The following is a 21,130-nucleotide window of genomic DNA, read 5'->3' on the forward strand; positions in this document are numbered from 1 at the left end:
AATTGGGGTCACTTTTTAGGAGTTTCTACTCTAGGGGTGCATCAGGGGGGCTTCAAATGGGACATGGTGTCAAAAAAACAGTCCAGCAAAATCTGGCTTCCAAAAACCATACGGCGCACCTTTCACTCTACGCCCCGCTGTGTGGCCGTACAGTAGTTTACGGCCACATATGGGGTGTTTCTGTAAACAGCAGAGTCAGGGCAATAAAGATACAGTCTTGTTTGGCTGTTAACCCTTGCTTTGTTAGTGGAAAAAATGGGTTAAAATGGAAAATTAGGCAAAAAAATGAAATTCTCAAATTTCATCCCCATTTGCCAATAACTCTTGTGCAACACCTAAAGGGTTAATAAAGTTTGTATAATCAGTTTTGAATACCTTGAGGGGTGTAGTTTATAGAATGGGGTCATTTTTTGGGTGGTTTCTATTATATAAGCCTCGCAAAGTGACTTCAGACCTGAACTGGTCCCTAAAAATTGTAAATTTCTGAAAAATTTCAAGATTTGCTTCTAAACTTCTAAGCCTTGTAGCATCCCCAAAAAATAAAATATCATTCCCAAAATAATTCAAACATGAAGTAGACATATGGGGAATGTTAAGTCATCACAAGTTTTGGGAGTATTACTATGTATTACAGAAGTAGAGAAACTGAAACTTAGAAATTTGCTAATTTTTCAAAATTTTGGGTAAATTAGGTATTTTATTATGCAAAAAAATATATTTTTTTTACTTAATTTTACCAGTGTCATGAAGTACAATATGTGACGAAAAAACAATCTCAGAATGGCCTGGATAAGTCAAAGTGTTTTAAAGTTATCAGCACTTAAAGTGACACTGGTCAGATTTGCAAAAAATGGCCAAGTCCTTAAGGTGAAATAGGGCTGAGTCCTTAAGGGGTTAATGTTGTCTCCGCGTACAGCATTAAAATGTATTGGCTCCGTGTAGGCAAAATTCGTCTTACCCGAAGTCCCGCAAGGCTTTGGTGATTTAATTCAGTAATCACATCTGCGTCTTTAAAATAGAAATATGAAGTCGGGTTTGTTACTGGCTGGTACTTCGGTTCCAAACCCGACTTCGGAATGCTATCTTAAAATGTTTTTTTTTTAAAGAAGCAGATTTAATTAATTAATTCACCAAAGTCTCACACGACTTTGGGTGAGACGAATTTTGCCTACACTGAATGGTACATTTGAATGGTATACGGAGATAGCATTAAAACTGAAGTGATTGAACCAGTCGACTTCGGATCTTTGATCCGCGGCTCGCTTTGCTCAATACTACTGTGAAATTAATGTTACAAAAAACGTACAAAAAGTATTTAGTATCCCTGTAATCGTAATAACCCATGCAAATTAATGAACACACATATTTATGGTGATCTGTAAGCAGTTTTTAAAAAAAATGGCACAATTTTTTTAACTTCATTTTGATAATATACTATTTATTTAAAGACATGTCTGTGAAGAAAATAGCTTTTTAACCTCTTAAGGACATAGGGCGTACAGGTACGCCCTTGTGCCCTGGTACTTAAGGACACAGGGCGTACATGTACGCCCTGTGTATTTCTGATCACTGCCGTGCGGCTGGCAGTGATCGGAACGCGGTGCCTGCTCAAATCATTGAGCAGGCACCTAGGCTAAATGCGCGGGGGGGTCCCGTGACCCCCACATGTCGGCGATCGCGGCAAACCGCAGGTCAATTCAGACCTGCGGTTTGCTGCGATTTCTGCAGTTTCTGATCCCCGCGGTCCCTGACCGCGGGGATCAGAAACTTTAGGATTCCAAAAATGTTGCTGCATCCCTCCCCCCTGCACCCCTGAGTTATTTGAGCACGGTGGGAGGTGCAGGGGGAGGGTTGCGGGCGGTGCGGGAGGCGGGCGGTGCGGTAGGCGGGATCGCGATCCCCCGCCCGCCTCCCCTTGAATAATCGTTGGTTTCTAGTGGGTATACCAGGGTGCCAGCACATTGCTGGCACCCTGGTATAAACGGCTGACATCGGTGATGCGATGTCAGCCGTTTAACCCTTTCCATACCGCGGTCCGTACGGACCGCTGTATGGAAAAGGTTAACAGCGCAGGGAGCTCCCTCCCTCTCCCATCGGGGGGCTGCTGTGCCTTTGCAGCCCCCCGAATGGAGAGGGAGAGAGCTCCCAGGCAGCCCCCCCAGAGCCCCGTCCTTACCCTTCCCCGTCTGCGCAGTTCTGACCATAACTGAGCAGACGGGGAAGGTTCCCATGGCAACAGGACGCCTTCTCAGGCATCCTGCTGTCCATGGTGCTGAACAGATCTGTGCTGAAAGGCATAGATCTGTTCAGACAAAGTGTAAAATACAGTAAAGTACTATATATTGTACTGTACTGTATTATACAGACATCAGACCCACTGGATCTTCAAGAACCAAGTGGGTCTGGGTCAAAAAGAAAGTGAAAAAAAGTGAAAATAAAGTAAAAATCAAAAAACACATTTATCACTGATTAAAAATAAAAAAAATTAAATTCCCTACACATGTTTGGTATCGCCGCGTCCGTAACGACCTGATCTATAAAACGGTCATGTTACTTTACCCAAACGGTGAACGCCATAAAAATAAAAAATTAAAAACTATGATGAAATTGAAATTTTGCCCACCTTACTTCCCAAAAAAGTTAATAAAAGTGATCAAAAAAGTTGTATGTACTCCAAAATTGTAACAATCAAACCGTCATCTCATCCCGCAAAAATCATACCCTACCCAAGATAATCGCCCCAAAACTGAAAAAACTATGGCTCTTAGACTATGGAAACACTAAAACATGATTTTTTTTGTTTCAAAAATGAAATCATTGTGTAAAACTTACATAAATAAAAAAAAGTATACATATTAGGTATCGCCGCGTCCATATCGACCGGCTCTATAAAAATATCACATGACCTAACCCCTCAGGTGACCACCGTAAAAAAAAAAAATAAAACGGTGTAAAAAAAGCTATTTTTTGTCATCTTACTTCACAAAAAGTGTAACAGCAAGCGATCAAAAAGTCATATGCACCCCAAAATAGTGCCAATAAAACCGTAATCTCATCCCGCAAAAAATGAGACCCTACTTGAGATAATCGCCCAAAAACTGAAAAAACTATGGCTCTTAGACTATGGAGACACTAAAACTTTTTTTGGTTTTAAAAATTAATTCATTGTGTAAAACTTACATAAATAAAAAAAATTGTATACATATTAGGTATCGCCGCGTCCGTGACAACCTGCTCTATAAAATTACCACATGATCTAACCTGTCAGATGAATGTTGTAAATAACAAAAAAAAAAAACGGTGCCAAAAAAGCTATTTCTTGTTACCTTGCCGCACAAAAAGTGTAATATAGAGCAACCAAAAATCATATGTACCCTAAACTAGTACCAACAAAACTGCCACCTTATCCCGTAGTTTCTAAAATGGGGTAACTTTTTTGGAGTTTCTACTCTAGGGGTGCATCAGGGGGGCTTCAAATGGGACATGGTGTCAATAAAACCAGTCCAGCAAAATCTGCCTTCCAAAAAACGTATGGCATTCCTTTCCTTCTGCGCCCTGCCGTGTGCCCGTACAGCAGTTTACGACCACATATGGGGTGTTTCTGTAAACTACAGAATCAGGGCCATAAATAATGAGTTTTGTTTTGCTGTTAACCCTTGCTTTGTAACTGGAAAAAAAATATTAAAATGGAAAATCTGCCAAAAAAGTGAAATTTTGAAATTGTATCTCTATTTTCCATTAAATCTTGTGCAACACCTAAAGGGTTAACAAACTTTGTAACTTCAGTTTTGAATACCTTGAGGGGTGTAGTTTCTTAGATGGGGTCACTTTTATGGAGTTTCTACTCTAGGGTTGCATCAGGGGGCTTCAAATGGGACATGGTGTAAAAAAAACAGTCCAGCAAAATCTGCCTTCCAAAAGACGTATGGCATTCCTTTCCTTCTGCGCCCTGCCGTGTGCCCGTACAGCAGTTTACGACCACATATTGGGGGTTTCTGTAAACTACAGAATCAGGGCCATAAATAATGAGTTTTGTTTTGCTGTTAACCCTTGCTTTGTAACTGGAAAAAAAATATTAAAATGGAAAATCTGCCAAAAAAGTTAAATTTTTAAATTGTATCTCTATTTTCCATTAAATCTTGTGCAACACCTAAAGGGTTAACAAACTTTGTAAAATCAGTTTTGAATACCTTGAGGGGTGTAGTTTCTTAGATGGGGTCACTTTTATGGAGTTTCTACTCTAGGGTTGCATCAGGGGGGCTTCAAATGGGACATGGTGTCAAAAAAACTGTCCAGCAAAACCTGCCTTCCAAAAACCATATGGCGCACCTTTCACTCTACGCCCCGCTGTGTGGCCGTACAGTAGTTTACGGCCACATATGGGGTGTTTCTGTAAACTGCAGAGTCAGGGCAATAAAGATACAGTCTTGTTTGGCTGTTAACCCTTGCTTTTTTAGTGGAAAAAAATTGGTTAAAATGGAAAATTAGGCAAAAAAATGAAATTCTCAAATTTCATCCCCATTTGCCAATAACTCTTGTGCAACACCTAAAGGGTTAATGAAGTTTGTAAAATCAGTTTTGAATACCTTGAGGGGTGTAGTTTCTTAGATGGGGTTACTTTTATGGAGTTTCTACTCTAGGGGTGCATCAGGGGGCTTCAAATGGGACATGGTGTCAAAAAAACAGTCCAGCAAAACCTGCCTTCCAAAAACCATATGGCGCACCTTTCACTCTACGCCCCGCTGTGTGGCTGTACAGTAGTTTACGGCCACATATAGGGTGTTTCTGTAAACGGCAGAGTCAGGGCAATAAAGATACAGTCTTGTTTGGCTGTTAACCCTTGCTTTGTTAGTGGAAAAAATGGGTTAAAATGGAAAATTAGCCAAAAAAATGAAATTCTCAAATTTCATCCCCATTTGCCAATAACTCTTGTGCAACACCTAAAGGGTTAACGAAGTTTGTAAAATCAGTTTTGAATACCTTGAGGGGTGTAGTTTATAGAATGGGGTCATTTTTGGGTGGTTTCTATTATGTAAGCCTCGCAAAGTGACTTCAGAGCTGTAGTGGTCCCTAAAAATTTGGTTTTTGTAAATTTCTGAAAAATTTCAAGATTTGCTTCTAAACTTCTAAGCCTTGTAACATCCCCAAAAAATAAAATATCATTCCCAAAATAATTCAAACATGAAGTAGACATATGGGGAATGTAAAGGCATCACAATTTTTAGGGGTATTACTATGTATTACAGAAGTAGAGAAACTGAAACTTTGAAATTTACAAATTTTTCCAAATTTTTGTTAAATTAGGTATTTTTTGGTGCAAAAAAAATATTTTTTTTTACTTCATTTTACCAGTGTCATGAAGTACAATATGTGACAAAAAAACAATCTCAGAACGGCCTGGATAAGTCAAAGCGTTTTAAAGTTATCAGCACTTAAAGTGACTCTGGTCAGATTTCAAAAAATGGCCTGGTCCTAAGGTGTAAAAAGGCTGTGTCCTTAAGGGGTTAAGCACCAAAAGTCCTATATTTCCAAACATGGCAGGTCAGTACTGTAATGATAAGTCTTCTGCCTGCTGTACAGAAGGTCTGGGATTTAAATCCCAACAAAGACCTGTAAATTTCTTTCTTGTGTAAAAGTCTATTTGCTGCACGAAGGTCCCTCCTTCAACTCATATCAAGGCCAAGGGCCACACAGCTGCATTAATATTCTTTTAAGTAAATATTAATGAGGCTGCCAATGTTCGAAACCTCAAGTAACTGGCCCCTGGCCCCTGACTGCAGTATCGCCAGTACTGCCCTTGTGGCAGCCCTGGTCTGTTATGTGAAATGTGAAAGATAACACATTGAGAACTTACAAATGATTTGTGTTCATCTACTGGAGAGCTGTATTTTTGATATTCCGTAACTATATGATCAATCATCTTGCAGTCTTCAGCTGTCAGTTCTAGTCTTGTTATTGCCTGCTGGAATAGAAATAACAATTTGATATTTGTGCATGACATTGACAATCATAAACTAAGGTCCATTTGAAGACATGTAGTGGATGTTCCAATTATAATAAAATAATAATTTTGGTGACCTGTTTTAGTGCAGCTTACTGATGTTTATGTTTGTGCCCAATTTAGATTGTGTCCCTCTGGATCTTTTTTTTCATATCGAGTAGAATAAGACATTTACTCACTTTCGCTAACTTTGTAGTTGATGAAACTTGTCTGCTGTCATTTGCATCATCTTCCACTTTCACATTACAGTATACTGAACTGTTTTGCTTACAGTTTTTCCTGAGCCTCTTTGACTTGCATTGTACTTCAGTTAACAAACCTAGCACATAAAACAGGACATGATCAATTTACTATAATATATAACATTTTTTATTTTTTTATTCAGACTTTGAAAGGTAATGAAAGATACACAAATGGATAAATAATTTTACTTGCGGCCACTGAGAGAGTAGAAAAAAATTGAGAATTGCTCGTTTAACCCGTAGGATACCAGCGCTGTATATGAACGGCGCTGGGGACTGTGCCTCAAATCCAAACACCATACAGCTACAGCACAACAGAGCCATAAGAATGGATGCTCCAGAATTGTTGTCACATGGGAAATGCATGTAGTTATTAAAACGGGCATGTCAGGAGTGGTGAAAGGTCCTCTTTAAAAAAAAAAAAAATGATAGACATATTATGGATCGCCACGTCTATAACAACCTGCTCTATAAAAATATCACATTATATGCCCCCTCAGGTGAATGCTGTAAAAAAAAAAAAGTAAAACTATGCCAAAACAGCAATTTTTTTGTCACCTTGCCTCACAAAAAGTGTAATGCCAAGTGATCAAAAAGTCGTATGTACCCCAAAATGGAACCAATCAAACCGTCATCTCATCCCACAAAAAATGAGACCCTGCCAAATACAATCGGCAGAAAAAGAAAAATATATGGCTCTCAATTTATGCATCTATTTATTTGTTTTATCGATTTCAATAAAGATGTAATTGGATATATATTTTTGTATATGCTGAGTGTCTGGGTTTGTCCCATCTAGGAGCTATTCATTTTTGACACTTGCGTTTTATTTGTGCTGTACAACCGTATTCTGGTTTTGTGTTTTATTGCTCATTGGTATCCTCTCAGAACAAGGCAAAACAACAAGATCAGGGCTCCAGATGGCGACCAAAATGGTCTTTTTAGTCTTGTCGCCATTTGCGACTAGACCCGCCGCCGCAGCACTGCCGTTGAATATAGCGGCGGGCACAGGAGCTGATAGTTCTTTGCCCCGTCGCCGATGTTCTTCTCAGCAGCACAGTGGAGGAGTCTCTCTCTCCCCTGTGCTGCTGCCGCCGCCAATAAGAAGAGAGACAGGAGGAGGAGAGGAGGGGCTGTGGTCACTGCGCCACCAATAAAGATAACTGACCTGTTAATACAAATACAGGATGCGGGTGCTGGAATCAAATAGCCGGCACCCGACCTCTATGACCGGGGAGCAGCACTCCTACAGGAGGGGTTAACTGCAGCGGATCGCAGCTCCCTGTCATAGAGGTCGAGTGCCGCCTATTTGATTCCAGCACCCGCCTCCTGTATTTGTATTAACAGGTCAGTTATCTTCATTGGTGGCGCAGTGCGCCCCCCTCTGACCAGTATAATAAACATATAAAAAAAATAAACATTGGTGGAGCAGTGCGCCCCCCCTCCCCAGTATAATAAACATATAAACATTGGTGGCGCAGTGCGCCCCCCTCCCCAGTATAATAAACATTGGTGGCACAGTGCACCCCCTCCCCGGTATAATAAACATATAAACATTGGTGGCGCAGTGCGCTTCCCCCCCTCCCCAGTATAATAAACATATAACCATTGGTGGCGCAGTGCGCCCCCCCAATATAATAAACATATAAACATTGGTGGCGCAGTGCGCTCCCCCCCCCTCCCCGGTATAATAAACATATAACCATTGGTGGTGCAGTGCACCCCCCCCCCAGTATAATAAACATAAACATTGGTGGCGCAGTGCGCCCCCCCCCCAACACCCCAGTATAATAAACATTGGTGGCGCAGTGCCCCCCCCCAACACCCCAGTATAATAAACATTGGTGGCGCAGTGCCAATGAGTGTTAAAAAAATAATAATAAATGAACTCACCTCCTCCAATTGATCGCGTAGCTGCCGGTCTCCTGTTCTTTCTTCAGGACCTGTTGTGATGTCACTGAGCTCATCACATGGTCCATTACCATGGTGATGGATCATGTGCTGTATCATGAGATGAGCACAGTGATGTCACCACAGGTCCTTTGACAGGTCCTGAAGAAAGAACAGGAGACCGGCAGCTACACGATTAATTGGAGGATGTGAGTTCATTTTTTTTTATTTTTTAACCCTCAATTGACCTTCTACTAAGCATTCTGTATTAAAGAATGCTATTATTTTCCCTTATAACCGTGTTATAAGGGAAAACAAAACAGTGAATAGACTTTCATCCTAGCAACCATGCGTGAAAATTGCACCGCATCCGCACTTGCTTGCGGATGCTTACAATTTTCACGCAGCCCCATTAACTTCTATGGGGCCTGCGTTGCGTGAAAAACACACAACATAGAGCATGCTGCGATTTTCACGCAACACACAAGTGATGCGGGAAAATCACCGCTCATGTGCACAGCCCCATAGAAGTGAATGGGTCCGGATTCAGTGCAGGTGCAATGCGTTCACCTCAAGCATTGCACCCGCGCAGAAATCTCGCCCGTGTGAAAAGGGCCTAAGGGTGAATAGTGATCAAATGGCCAAGAGAGGAGAGAAGGCGCTCATAGGTGAGGGTAAAACAAATTGATGTCTCTTCCCCCTACCCAGGATGAGTGAAGTTACTCGCCTGGTTTGGTTTGCACTGATTGTGGTGCAACCTTAGTGGAGGGAGGTTCGAATGGTGGAGGTTGTCTGGGTTGGTGCTGCCAGTAGGTGTCCGAGACGACCCTGGGCGGGGGCCAAACCGCCGCTTGGGTAGATATGTGGATATATAAAAAAAGTTCTCGTCTGCAGTGGATTTGTGCGGTGAGCCGATGGACTTAAGGCGCAAATCACAACCCGAGCTTGGATACAAGATTTTTTTTTTTAAAAGATGACGCGTTTCGGGGTACTCAGGACCCCTTTATCAAGTCTCTAGTAACCAACGCAGAAGGAAACTACGATATGACTGGTCGAAAAACGCTAGTGTGAAAGTACCCTAAAATATTAAGTTTAAATCCCCCCTTTCCCAATTTTACATATAAAATATATAAACAATAAATAAACATATTACATAACGCTGCGTCCGAAAAGTCCAAAGTATAAAATTATTAAAAAAATATCTCCTATGCAGTGAGCGCCGTAACAGAAATAAAGAAAAAAAAACATGCAATTCGCCATTTTTTTGTCACCCCCAAAAAATAGGATAGGACTGTTCTATTATGGGCCAAACGTTTCATAAAATGCGAAATGCACTCAGTTTTTTTGGTGTATTTTTTTGTTTTTTGCGTGGTATTGAGTGTCGCAATACTTTTTTTATGGTGACGAAAGCGAATCAAAATTTTGGAATCAAAACAACCCTACGCCGATCTGATCGGCGTAGAGTTGTCACGATACCAAAATTTAGATTCGTCTTCGATTTGGCGACTAAAAATTTTATTTGGCTACTAAATTTTTCAGTTCAGGAGCCAATGGCTACTAGGTATTTTTTTGTTGTCTGGAGCACTGAAGATTTTATGCTATTTAAAAATGCTTTCGCTGTGTAAAATGTAACAAAAATAAAAATGATAGACATATTAGGTATCACTGCGTCCGTAATAACCTGCTCTACAAAAAGATCACATGATATACTCTGTCAGGTGAACGCTGTAAAAACAAAATAAATAAAAACTAAAAACAGTCATTTTTTGTCACCTTGCATTACAAAATGCTTAATATTGAGTGATCAATAAGTCTTATATACCCCAAAATAGTACCAATGAAAATGTTGCCTCATCCCGCATAAGACTCAATCACTCAAAAAATAAAAAAAGTATGGCACCCGTAAACCAATCCATCAAAATCTGCACTGCAAAAGCCATATGGTGCTCCTTTCTTTCTGAGTCCTGCCATATTTCCCCACAACAGTTTACCACCACATATGGAGTGTTGTCATATTCAGGAGAAAATGGGTAAGAAATTATGGGGTGTTTTTTCTCCTGTTACCCCTTGTGAAAATGAAAAATCTGAGACTAAAGAAACACTTTATTGGAAGAAATAAAACTTCATTTTTACAGCCACAGTGTTCCCAAATTCCGTAAAATGCTTAGGGAGTCAAAGTGCTCAGTACACCCCTTAATATATTCTTTGAGGGGTGTAATTTCCAAAATGGGGTCACTTTTTGAGGGTTGCCACTGTATGGTGCCTAAAAACCATTCTAGCAAAATCTGCCTCCAAAAACCATATATTGCTCCTTTCTTTTTGACCACTGCCATGTGCCCATAGAGCAGTTTACCACCACATATGAGGTATTTCTGTAAGCGGCAGAATCAGAGTAATGTATAACTTTTCATAATAAGCTTCCATATATACACGAGCGATCACTGTATCTGAACATAACATGACTTGTATGTGGCATATTTTTTTTCTCCTTTTCATGGTGCATGTTAATTTCTCTGTTGTCTCTGAGCTGCTCATCACATCTCAATCTCCACACATAGACCCAGCAGATTCTGCTCTCTAATCCTCTCTCACTCAAAAGCACCATATGGCACATTTAGAGAAGTACTGAACAGTATAAATGTGTATAAAGCACTTGAAATGAGAAAAAACAATTGCTATTAGCTTCTGAATCTGCTGAATCATCACTAATTTGTCTCTGTCTCCACATCCTCCCACCTCCTCCCTTCCCCTCTCTATAGACTTCCATGGGATGAAATAACCTGTTCCTCCAGTGAGATTTCTCAAAATTTTTTGAGAAAAAGTTTTAGAAAGGGAAGGTGGGAGAAACGGCTGATAACTGTAGAAAAATAAATTTTTTTCTTTGATAAGACATATTACAAAGTTTCTTATATTTGCCTGTAGTATTGATTTATACAAAGTTACATGAAATTACAGTAAATATTTAACCCCTTAAGGAATCTGGGCATAACGGTACGTCCTAAGTTTAAATCGCGATTGCGGCGCCCCGGGGGTTAATCCGAACAGGATGCCGGCTGAAATCATCCCCCCCGTATCGGCGACTGCCGCAAACCGTAGGTCAATTCAGACCTGCGGTTTGCTGCGCTTTTTGCAGTTTCTGATCCCCGCGGTCCCTGACCACAGGGATCAGAAACTTTAGTGTGCCTAAAATATCGATTTTGCCCCCCCCCTGCACCCCTGCATGATTTTATGCCGGCAGGTGGTGCAGGGGGGTTGTGGGCGGTGCTGGATCGCAATCCCCCGCCCGCCTCCCCTTGAAAATTAATTGGTGTTCAGTGGTTATACCAGAGTGTAAGCACTCCGTACGGACCGCTGTATGGAAAAGGTTAACTGTCAGGGTCAGGGAGCTCCCTCCCTCTTCCATCGGGGGCTGCTGTGCCTTTGCAGCCCCAGACAGGATGGGCTGACAGAGGTAGGGAGCCCCCCTCTTTACCCTTCCCCATCTGCGAAGTTGTGGCCACAACTTAGCAGACGGGGAAGGTTCCCATGGCAACAGGACGCCTTCTCAGGCATCCTGCTGTCCATGGTGCTGAGCAGATCTGTGCTAAAGGCATAGATCTGTTCAGACAAAGTGTAAGTAAAATACAGTACAGTACCCTATATAGTGTACTGTACTGTATTATACAGACATCAGACCCACTGGATCTTCAAGAACCAAGTGGGTCTGGGTCAAAAAAATGTAAAAAAAAAGTTAAGCTTAAAAAAAACACATATATCACTGAATAAAAATTAATAAAATTCACTACACATATTAGGTATCGCAGAGTCCGTAACAAACTGATCTATAAAACGGTCATGTTACTTTCCCCGCACGGTGAACGCCAAAAAAATAAAAACTATGAGAAAATTGAAATTTTGCCCACCTTACTTCCCAAAAAAGGTAATAAAAGTGATCAAAAAAGTCGCATGTACGCCAAAATAGTACCAATCGAACCGTCATCTCATCCCGCAAAAATCATACCCTACCCAAGATAATCCCCCCAAAACTGAAAAAACTATGGCTCTTAGACTATGGAAACACTAAAACATGATTAGTATACATATTACGTATCGCTGCATCCGTATTGACCGGCTCTATAAAAATATCACATGACCTAACCCCTCAGGTGACCACCGTAAAAAAATCTAAATAAAAACGGTGTAAAAAAAGCCATTTTATGTCATCTTAAGTCACAAAAAGTGTAATAGCAAGCCATCAAAAAGTCATATGCACCCCAAAATAGTGCCAATCAAACCGTCATCTCATCCCGCAAAAAATGAGACCCTACTTAAGATAATCGCCCCAAAACTGAAAAAACTATGACTATGGAGACACTAAAATATTTTTTGGGTTTTAAAAATGAAGTCATTGTACAAAACTTACATAAATAAAAAAAATTGTATACATATTAGGTATCACCGCGTCCGTGACAATCTGCTCTAAAAAATTACCACATGATCTAACCTGTCAGATGAATGTTGTAAATAACAAAAAAAATGTGCCAAAAAAGCTATTTCTTGTTACCTTGCCACACAAAAAATTGTAATATAGAGCAAGCAAAAATCATATGTACCCTAAACTAGTACCAACAAGACTGCCACCCTATCCCGTAGTTTCTAAAATGGGGTCACTTTTTTGGAGTTTCTACTCTAGGGTGCATCGGGGGGCTTCAAATGGGACATGGTGTCAAAAAAAACAGTCCAGCAAAATCTGCCTTCCAAAAACCGTATGGCTTTCCTTTCCTTCTGCGCCCTGCCGTGTGCCCGTACAGCAGTTTACGGCCACATATGGGGTGTTTCTGTAAACTACAGAATCAGGGCCATAAATATTGAGTTTTGTTTGGCTGTTAACCCTTGCTTTGTAACTGGAAAAAAACATATTAAAATGGAAAATCTGCCAAAAAAGTAAAATTTTGAAAATGTATCTCTTTTTTCCATTAAATCTTGTGCAACACCTAAAGGGTTAACAAAGTTTGTAAAATCGGTTTTGAATACCTTGAGGGGTGTAGTTTCTTAGATGGGGTCATTTTTATGGAGTTTCTACTCTAGCGGTGCATCAGGGGGGCTTCATATGGGACATTGTGTCATAAAACCAGTCCAGCAAAATCTGGCTTCCAAAAACCATACGGCGCACCTTTCCCTCTACGCCCTACTGTGTGCCCGTACAGTAGTTTACGGCCACATATGGGGTGTTTCTGTAAACGGCAGAGTCAGAGCAATAAAGATACAGTCTTGTTTGGCTGTTAACCCTTGCTTTGTTAGTGGGAAAAAATGGGTTAAAATGGAAAATTAGGCAAAAAAATTAAATTCTCAAATTTCATCCCCATATGCCAATAACTCTTGTGCAACACCTAAAGGGTTAACGAAGTTTGTAAAATCTGTTTTGAATACCTTGAGGGCTGTAGTTTATAGAATGGGGTCATTTTTGGGCGGTTTCTATTATGTAAGCCTCGCAAAGTGACTTCAGACATGTAGTGGTCCCTAAAAATTGGGTTTTTGTCAATTTCTGAAAATCTCAAGATTTGCTTCTAAACTTCTAAGCCTTGTAACATCCCCAAAAAATAAAATATCATTCCCAAAATAATAAGTCCTTAAGGTTAAAAAGGGTCCTTAAGGGGTTAAATATGTGTGAATTGTATACTTACATTCTGCAAGCATGCCAACAGCCTTACACTTCTTCAACCGACACTCTTGACACTTCCGCCGCATGTACATGTCCATCTCACAGTGTCCACCATTCTTACACCTGTAAACAGCATTTTTTGTAATGCTACGGCGAAAAAAACCTGCAAAATATAGTATATTCATATACCATATGATGAATATAAAATTACAACTGTTAATACAATTCACATTGGAAACAGTAGTAAAATGTTGAGTAACTTTGTAAATACTTTCAGGTCATTTCCTACATTAATACACAGCTGCTTTCAATATTAAAATTCTGCTGGATTTATTAATCCATTTGGGGGTTTAAAAAGACCTGTCCCCTCTCCTGATTTGTCTTTTAGCAACTACTTGCATTTGCCCTGCAATAGCAATTCTAGAACATCTATTTTTATAACTGTATGTTGTGCCATTCCTATATTATTCCTGTTTGACTTTTTTGAATTAGGCTAGGTCTACACGACAACATTTGTCGCGCGACAAAAAGTCGCGCGACAGATAGGGCGCAACAGTTGTCGCGTGACATAGCCTTCAGTAAGGGTACAGAGGGGAGGTAACCAGTTGGGGGGTGTACCTGCAGAGACTCATTCTATCCAATCAGTGCTGCCATTGTCAGACTGTGCAGGTACACCCCCAACTTGTAACCTCTCCTCTATACCCTTACTGCAGACTGCTAGCAATTATTCATAACTTCTAGTAGGAATAATAAAGGAATGGCTCAACATACAGACATAATAATAGATGCTCCAGACTTGTTTGTACGTGGGGAATGCATGAAGCTAATAAAACAGACATGTCAGGAGTGGTGAAAGGTCCTCTTTAAAAAGTAAGAGGAGATGTATGATCTCTCCTTAATACGTTCTCTTCTTTTATAATCCACTCCTGGTTTTGGCTTCCAAAAGTGCATCAGGAAACCTAAACATGTGGCTGTACCCTAAGGGTACTTTCACACTAGCGTTAAAGTTTTCCGGTATTGAGTTCCATCATTTTATTATTTTCCCTTATAACATGGTTATAAAGGAAAATAATAGTATTCTTAATACAGAATGCTTACTAAAATGTTGCTTGAGGGGTTAAAAAATATAATAATGTACTCACCCGATTTACTTGTTCGCGCAGCCAGCATCGTCTTTTTTCTTCATCTTTCAGGACCTGCAAAATGACCTTTGATAACGTAATCGCGCTCAGATCCTGCTGAATGCTGACGTCACCACGTGGTGAGCGCGATTACGTCATCAAAGATACTTTTGCAGGTCCTGAAAGATGAAGAAAGAAGACTATGCCAGCTGCGCGAACAAGTGGATGGGGCGAGTTAATTTTTTACTTTTTTAACCCTTCAAGCAACATTTTAGTAAGAATTCTGTATTAAGTATTGTATTATTTTCCTCTATAACCATGTTATAAGGGAAAATAATACAGTACATTGACTTTCATCAATTTACTAACATCATCTCCTAGCAACCATGCGTGAAAGTCGCACTGCATCCACACTTGCTTGCGGATGCTTGCGATTTTAACACAGACCCATTCATTTCTATGGGGTCTGCGTTGCGTGAAAAACGCAGAATATAGAACATGCTGCGATTTTCACGCAACGCACAAGTGATGCAAGAAAATCACCGCTCATCTGAACAGCCCCATTGAAGTGAATTGGTCTGGATTCAGTGCGGGTGCAATGTGTTCATCTCACGCATTGCACGCGCGCGGAAAACTCGCCTGTGTGAAAGGGACCTAAGGGTTTTCTGGTGCCAATAAGGGCTGAATTAGCCACGTTACATGTAGTAGAGATTGAGGCACTCAGATCATTCAGTTTTGCATTTAAGAAAGGATTTTTTTTTATTCATACATCAGTTTCATAATCCAGTTGCCCAATTTTCACATCAAAATCAAAGAAAGAAAAATGACCGGACGTTTCGGTCTCTATGGACCTTCCTCAGCGGTCAGATTTTATCTGCAAATAACTTTTCTTTATTTTTTCTTTCTTGATTTTTCATACTGGTTGACAATGACGATATGTCCTATGTACCCGTTATTTGCAAATAAAATCTGACCACTGAGGAAGGTCCATAGAGATGTAAAAATTGGGCAACTGCATTATGAAACTAATATATGAATAAAAAATTCCTTTCTTAAATGAAAAACGGAATGATCTAAGTGCATCAATCTCTACTACATGGGATACTGATCAAGACGTCATGAAACACAATGTAAGTCAATGGTAACGGATCCGTTTTTTTGGACACAAAAAAAACTGATACTTGGCACCCATTGACTTACAATGGATTTAGTGACGGATCCGTCTTGTTGATTTTGGATATAATACAACCGGATCCGTTCTGAGCGGAGGCAGACAGTTGTATTATATATTGGATGCGTTTTTTCCTGAACACGTGAAGAATTCAGCAAAATGCGTGGAATGCGTGCGGTTTTTCCACACAGATTCTCGTGTGAAAAAAAATCCAGCGTATTACAGTACTAGCAAAGTGTTTGATATTACACAAATGATATGTACAATTTGCATATTTTTCCGTGCAGAAATTGACCTGCCGAGCAGATTTCACAATAAATAGCATGTTAATTATCTTTGCGGTTTTAGCTGCGGGTTTCACCCTTTTCAATGGAAGGGTGACATCTGTAGCAAAACAGCATCAAATCCGCACCAATAGCCACAATTAGACATTGCGGATTTTGGTGCAGAAACGCACATAAATCCGCATTGAAATTCATGCGGATCCTATGTGCGATCATCCGCACTTGTGTGCAGGTGGCCTAAAGGTACAACTGAGTGTTACCAGCTAGGGATGTGTCCCTGCACAGTCTGAAACTATCTAAACAGTACTTCTGGTGTTAAACTGTTCAGGGACACCCCCTTCTGCCGAACGGGTAAAATCCAATTGTACCTTTACTCATAGACTTATAGAAGGAATAATATATGATTGATACTATAGATACTATATACCTAGAGTTTATAAGAATAAATCCTCCACAATTGTCAATTTAAGTGCAATACAGTTATTTACTAAAACAGACATGTCAGGAGAATTACAGGTCCTATTTAACCACTTCAACCCCGCTAGCTAAAACCCCCTTAATGACCAGGCCACTTTTTACACTTCTGCACTACACTACTTTCACCGTTTATCGCTTGGTCATGCAACTTACCACCCAAATGAATTTTACCTCCTTTTCTTCTCACTAATAGAGCTTTCATTTGGTGGTATTTTATTGCTGCTGACTACTTTTTTTGTTATCAATCAAAATGCAACAATTTTTTTGCAAAAAAATGACATTTTTCACTTTCAGCTGTAAAATTTTGCAAAAAAAACGACATCCATATATAAATTTTTCGCCAAATTTATTGTTCTACATGTCTTTGATAAACAAAATATGTTTGGGCAAAAAAAAAATGGTTTGGGTAAAAGTTATAGCGTTTACAAACTATGGTATAAAAATGTGAATTTCCGCTTTTTGAAACAGCTCTGACTTTCTGAGCACCTGTCATGTTTCCTGAGGTTCTACAATGCCCAAACAGTAGAAACCCCCCACAAATGACCCCATTTCGGAAAGTAGACACCCTAAGGTATTCGCTGATGGGCATAGTGAGTTCATAGAACTTTTTTATTTTTTGTCACAAGTTAGCGAAAAATTATGATTTTTTTTTTTCCTTACAAAGTCTCATATTCCACTAACTTGCGACAAAAAATAAAAAATTCTAGGAACTCGCCATGCCCCTCACGGAATACCTTGGGGTGTCTTCTTTCCAAAATGAGGTCACTTGTGGCGTAGTTATACTGCCCTGGCAATTTAGGGGCCCATATGTGTGAGAAGTAGTTTGCAATCAAAATCTGTAAAAAATGACCGGTGAAATCCGAAAGGTGCACTTTGGAATGTGGGTCCCTTTGCCCACCTAGGCTGCAAAAAAGTGTCACACATCTGGTATCGCCGTACTCAGGAGAAGTTGGGGAATGTGTTTTGGGGTGTCATTTTACATATACCCATGCTGGGTTCGCGCGGTGCCACAGGCACCAATCCGTTCTAGAAACAAATGCCTAAAGAGGGCCACACTTGTGTTGAAATTGTCCACATAAAGATGGTACCCCTTGCCGAATAAGGGTGACACCAAGTCCCAGACTATCTTCCCACTGCTCCCCAGGTAGTCAGGGCAACCGACCGGCTCCAGGGTCTGATCTTTTCCCTCATAGACACGAAATTTGTGGGTATAGCCTGTGGCCCTTTCACAGAGCTTATACAATTTGACCCCATACCGGGCGCGCTTGCTTGGGATGTATTGTTTGAAGCCAAGGCGCCCGGTAAAATGTATCAGGGACTCGTCTATGCAGATGTTTTGCTCTGGGGTATACAAATCTGCAAATTTCTGGTTGAAATGGTCTATGAGGGGCCGAATTTTGTGGAGCCGGTCAAAAGCAGGGTGGCCTCTGGGACGGGAGGCGGTGTTGTTACTAAAGTGCAGGAAACGCAGGATGGTCTCAAATCGTGTCCTGGACATAGCAGCAGAGAACATGGGCATGTGATGAATTGGGTTCGTGGATCAATATGACCGCAATTAATGCTTTTTAGTTAGACCCATGTTGAGGAGAAGGCCCAAGGAAACTTGGACTGGTTTCCACCGGAAAGGCTGGGCATAAAAGCTTCCCGGGTTAGCGGTTATAAATTGTGTGGCATACCGGTTTGTCTCTGCCACAACTAAGTCTAAGAGCTCCGCAGTCAAGAACAGCTCAAAGAATCCCAGGGCCGAACCGATCTGAGCTGTCTCAACCCGAACTCCAGACTGGGCGGTGAAAGGGGGAACTACAGGTGCGGCTGAAGTTGGGGACTGCCAATCAGGGTTTGCCAGGACCTCAGGGATTCTAGGGGCTCTACGGGCACGTCATTGCGGTGGCTGCGACGGGGTCACTACTGCACGTGCCACCGTACCAGCTTCAACTGCCCCTGGTGCGCGCCACTTCACCATGTTCTACGGCAGTGCTCGTACTAGGTCCAGGAAGGGCTGCGCTGCTGGTGTATGCCTCACCACGTACTCCGACAGCACCAGCCCCACTCTGCTGCTCTTGAAGCGGATCCTGCGCAACCTGCGGTCTAGCGACACGGGCCGGGTACGCCTGGTGCTATCAGGGACCTCAGCCTCCTCGTCCGAACTTTGGGTCAGAGAGCCACTGCTTTCTACAGGTTCATATTCTGACCCGCTAGATTCATCAGATGAGGGTTCCCATTCCTCATCCGACTGGGTCAGAAGCCTGTAGGCCTCTTCAGAAGAATACCCCCTGTTTGACATTTGGGCAACTAAATTTAGGGGTATTCCCTGAGACTACCCAAGAAAAAAAGCAAGCCTGTCTTACAAATGGGAGGCTAGCGAAGTACCGGAGGCTGCTGCGGTTGATGAAAAAATATCAAAACAGATTTTTTTATCGCCGCAGCGCGTGTAAAGTGAATGTGCAGTGATAAAAAAAAATAATAATTTGTCACTGCAGTGGGGCGGGCGTGGGTGAACGCACGTGTGGGCGACCGATCAGGCCTGATCGGGCAAACACTGCGTTTTGGGTGGAGGGCGAACTAAAGTGACACTAATACAATTATAGATCTGACCGTGATCAGTTTTGATCACTTCCAGATACTATAAAAGTACAAATGCTGATTAGCGATACGCTAATCAGCGAATAACGGACTGCGGTGCGGTGGGCTGGGCGCTAACTGATCCCTAAACTACCTAACCAAGGGGCCTAAACTATACCTAAAACCGGTCAATACCAGTGAAAAAAAAAGTGACAGTTTGCACTGATCACTTTTTTCCTTTCACTAGTGATTGACAGGGGTGATCAAAGGGGTGATCAAAGGGTTAATTGGGGTGCAGGGGGTGATCTGGGGCTAGTATGTAGTGTTGGTGTACTCACTGTGTAGCCTGCTCCTCTGCTGGATCCAACCGACGAAAAGGACCAGCAGAGGAGCAGGGCAGCCATATAACAGATCATATTTACAAATATGATCTGCTATATGGCTTCTGATTGGATTTTTTTTTTAAATCAGCAACCTGCCAGCCGCGATCATTGGCTGGCAGGTTGCTGACGAAATACTCCTTGACGAAATGCCGGCCCGCGATGCGCATGCGCGGGCCGGCTGTGTCCGAAATCTCGCGTCTCGCGAGATGACGCACGGATGCGTCCAGGAGGAATAAATCAACCACCTCCCGGACGCATCTGTGCGTTATGCGGTCGGGAGGTGGTTAAAGGGAACCTGTCACCGGGATTTTGTGTTTAGAGCTGAGGACATGGGTTGCTAGATGACTGCTAGCACATCCACAATAACCAGTCCCCATAGCTCTATGTGCTTTTATTGTGTAAAAAAACAATTTGATACATATGCAAATTAGCCTAAGATGAGTCTTGTCCCTGAGATGAGTCTCACAATAAAAGCACAATAAAAGCACACAGAGCTATGGGGACTGGGTATTGCGGATGTGCTAGCGGCCATCTAGCAACGCATGTCCTTAGCTCTATACACAAAATCCCGGTGACAGGTTTACTTTAACGTTAAAAAGAATGAGTCACCGTGAAATGCAGTGCAATCTGCAGACAGCATCTTATAGAATTGGACGGGCTGAGCAGGTTATATATACAGTTTTGTGGGAAAAGATTTAGAATTTTTTTAAATTTTATTTATTTAAACATCTGCTGTTTCTGAGCTTAAGAGTGCACAACTATCAAGTGACTGATAGCTAACTCAGTATACACACTTAGGCCTCTTGCCCACTGCCGTATGCACTCCGAGATATATGGTCCGTGAGCGGGCCAATATGTCCCAGAGCGGCATTGATCGTGTGCACGGGAGCACACAGCATCATAGATTACAATGATGCTGTGCACGTCGCGCCGCCCACGGGATTATTGTACCGCACTCATAGGATCATAAGAGTGCGGGACAATAGCACCGCGGGCGGCCCAAGGTCCACAGCATCATTTTAATCTATGATCCTTTGCGCTCCCATGCACACGATCAATGCCGATCCGGTACATATGGGCCCACTCACGGACCATATGTCTCGGAGTGCATAAAGTAGTGGGCCTTAAGGAGGAGTTCAGTTATGAAGTCACTGTGTGGGACTTGCATAGTAGAAACCACCCATAAATCACCCCATTTGAGAAACTATACATCTCAAGTTATTCAAAACTGATTTTACAAACTTTGTTAACCCTTTAGGTGTTCCAGAAGAATGAAAGCAAAATGAAGGGGAAAGTAAAAAATTTCATTTTCTATTTTAATCAATTTTTCCTCTAAAACAGCAAGGGTTAACAGCCAA

General features: G+C 41.5%; 1 protein-coding gene across 7 annotated transcripts in view; it reads right to left on the minus strand.

Annotated features, from left to right (window-relative positions):
* The window catches only part of LOC122932114 (bile acid receptor-like), a 158,005-nt gene that overhangs the window by 31,429 nt on the left and 105,446 nt on the right, over window positions 1-21,130 (minus strand). For 5 of the 7 annotated variants that reach the window (XM_044286347.1, XM_044286352.1, XM_044286349.1 and 2 more), the window contains 3 exons: window positions 13,797-13,937; window positions 6,181-6,320; window positions 5,855-5,962 (listed from right to left, as the gene is read on the minus strand). In XM_044286347.1, the coding sequence (XP_044142282.1) occupies window positions 5,855-5,962; window positions 6,181-6,320; window positions 13,797-13,937 (389 nt within the window). The remainder of the gene's footprint in view (window positions 1-5,854; window positions 5,963-6,180; window positions 6,321-13,796; window positions 13,938-21,130) is intronic. The other 2 variants (XM_044286348.1, XM_044286351.1) reach the window with 2 other exon arrangements.

The sequence above is a fragment of the Bufo gargarizans genome, chromosome 3 (genome assembly GCF_014858855.1).
Source record: "Bufo gargarizans isolate SCDJY-AF-19 chromosome 3, ASM1485885v1, whole genome shotgun sequence".
NCBI lineage: Eukaryota > Metazoa > Chordata > Amphibia > Anura > Bufonidae > Bufo > Bufo gargarizans.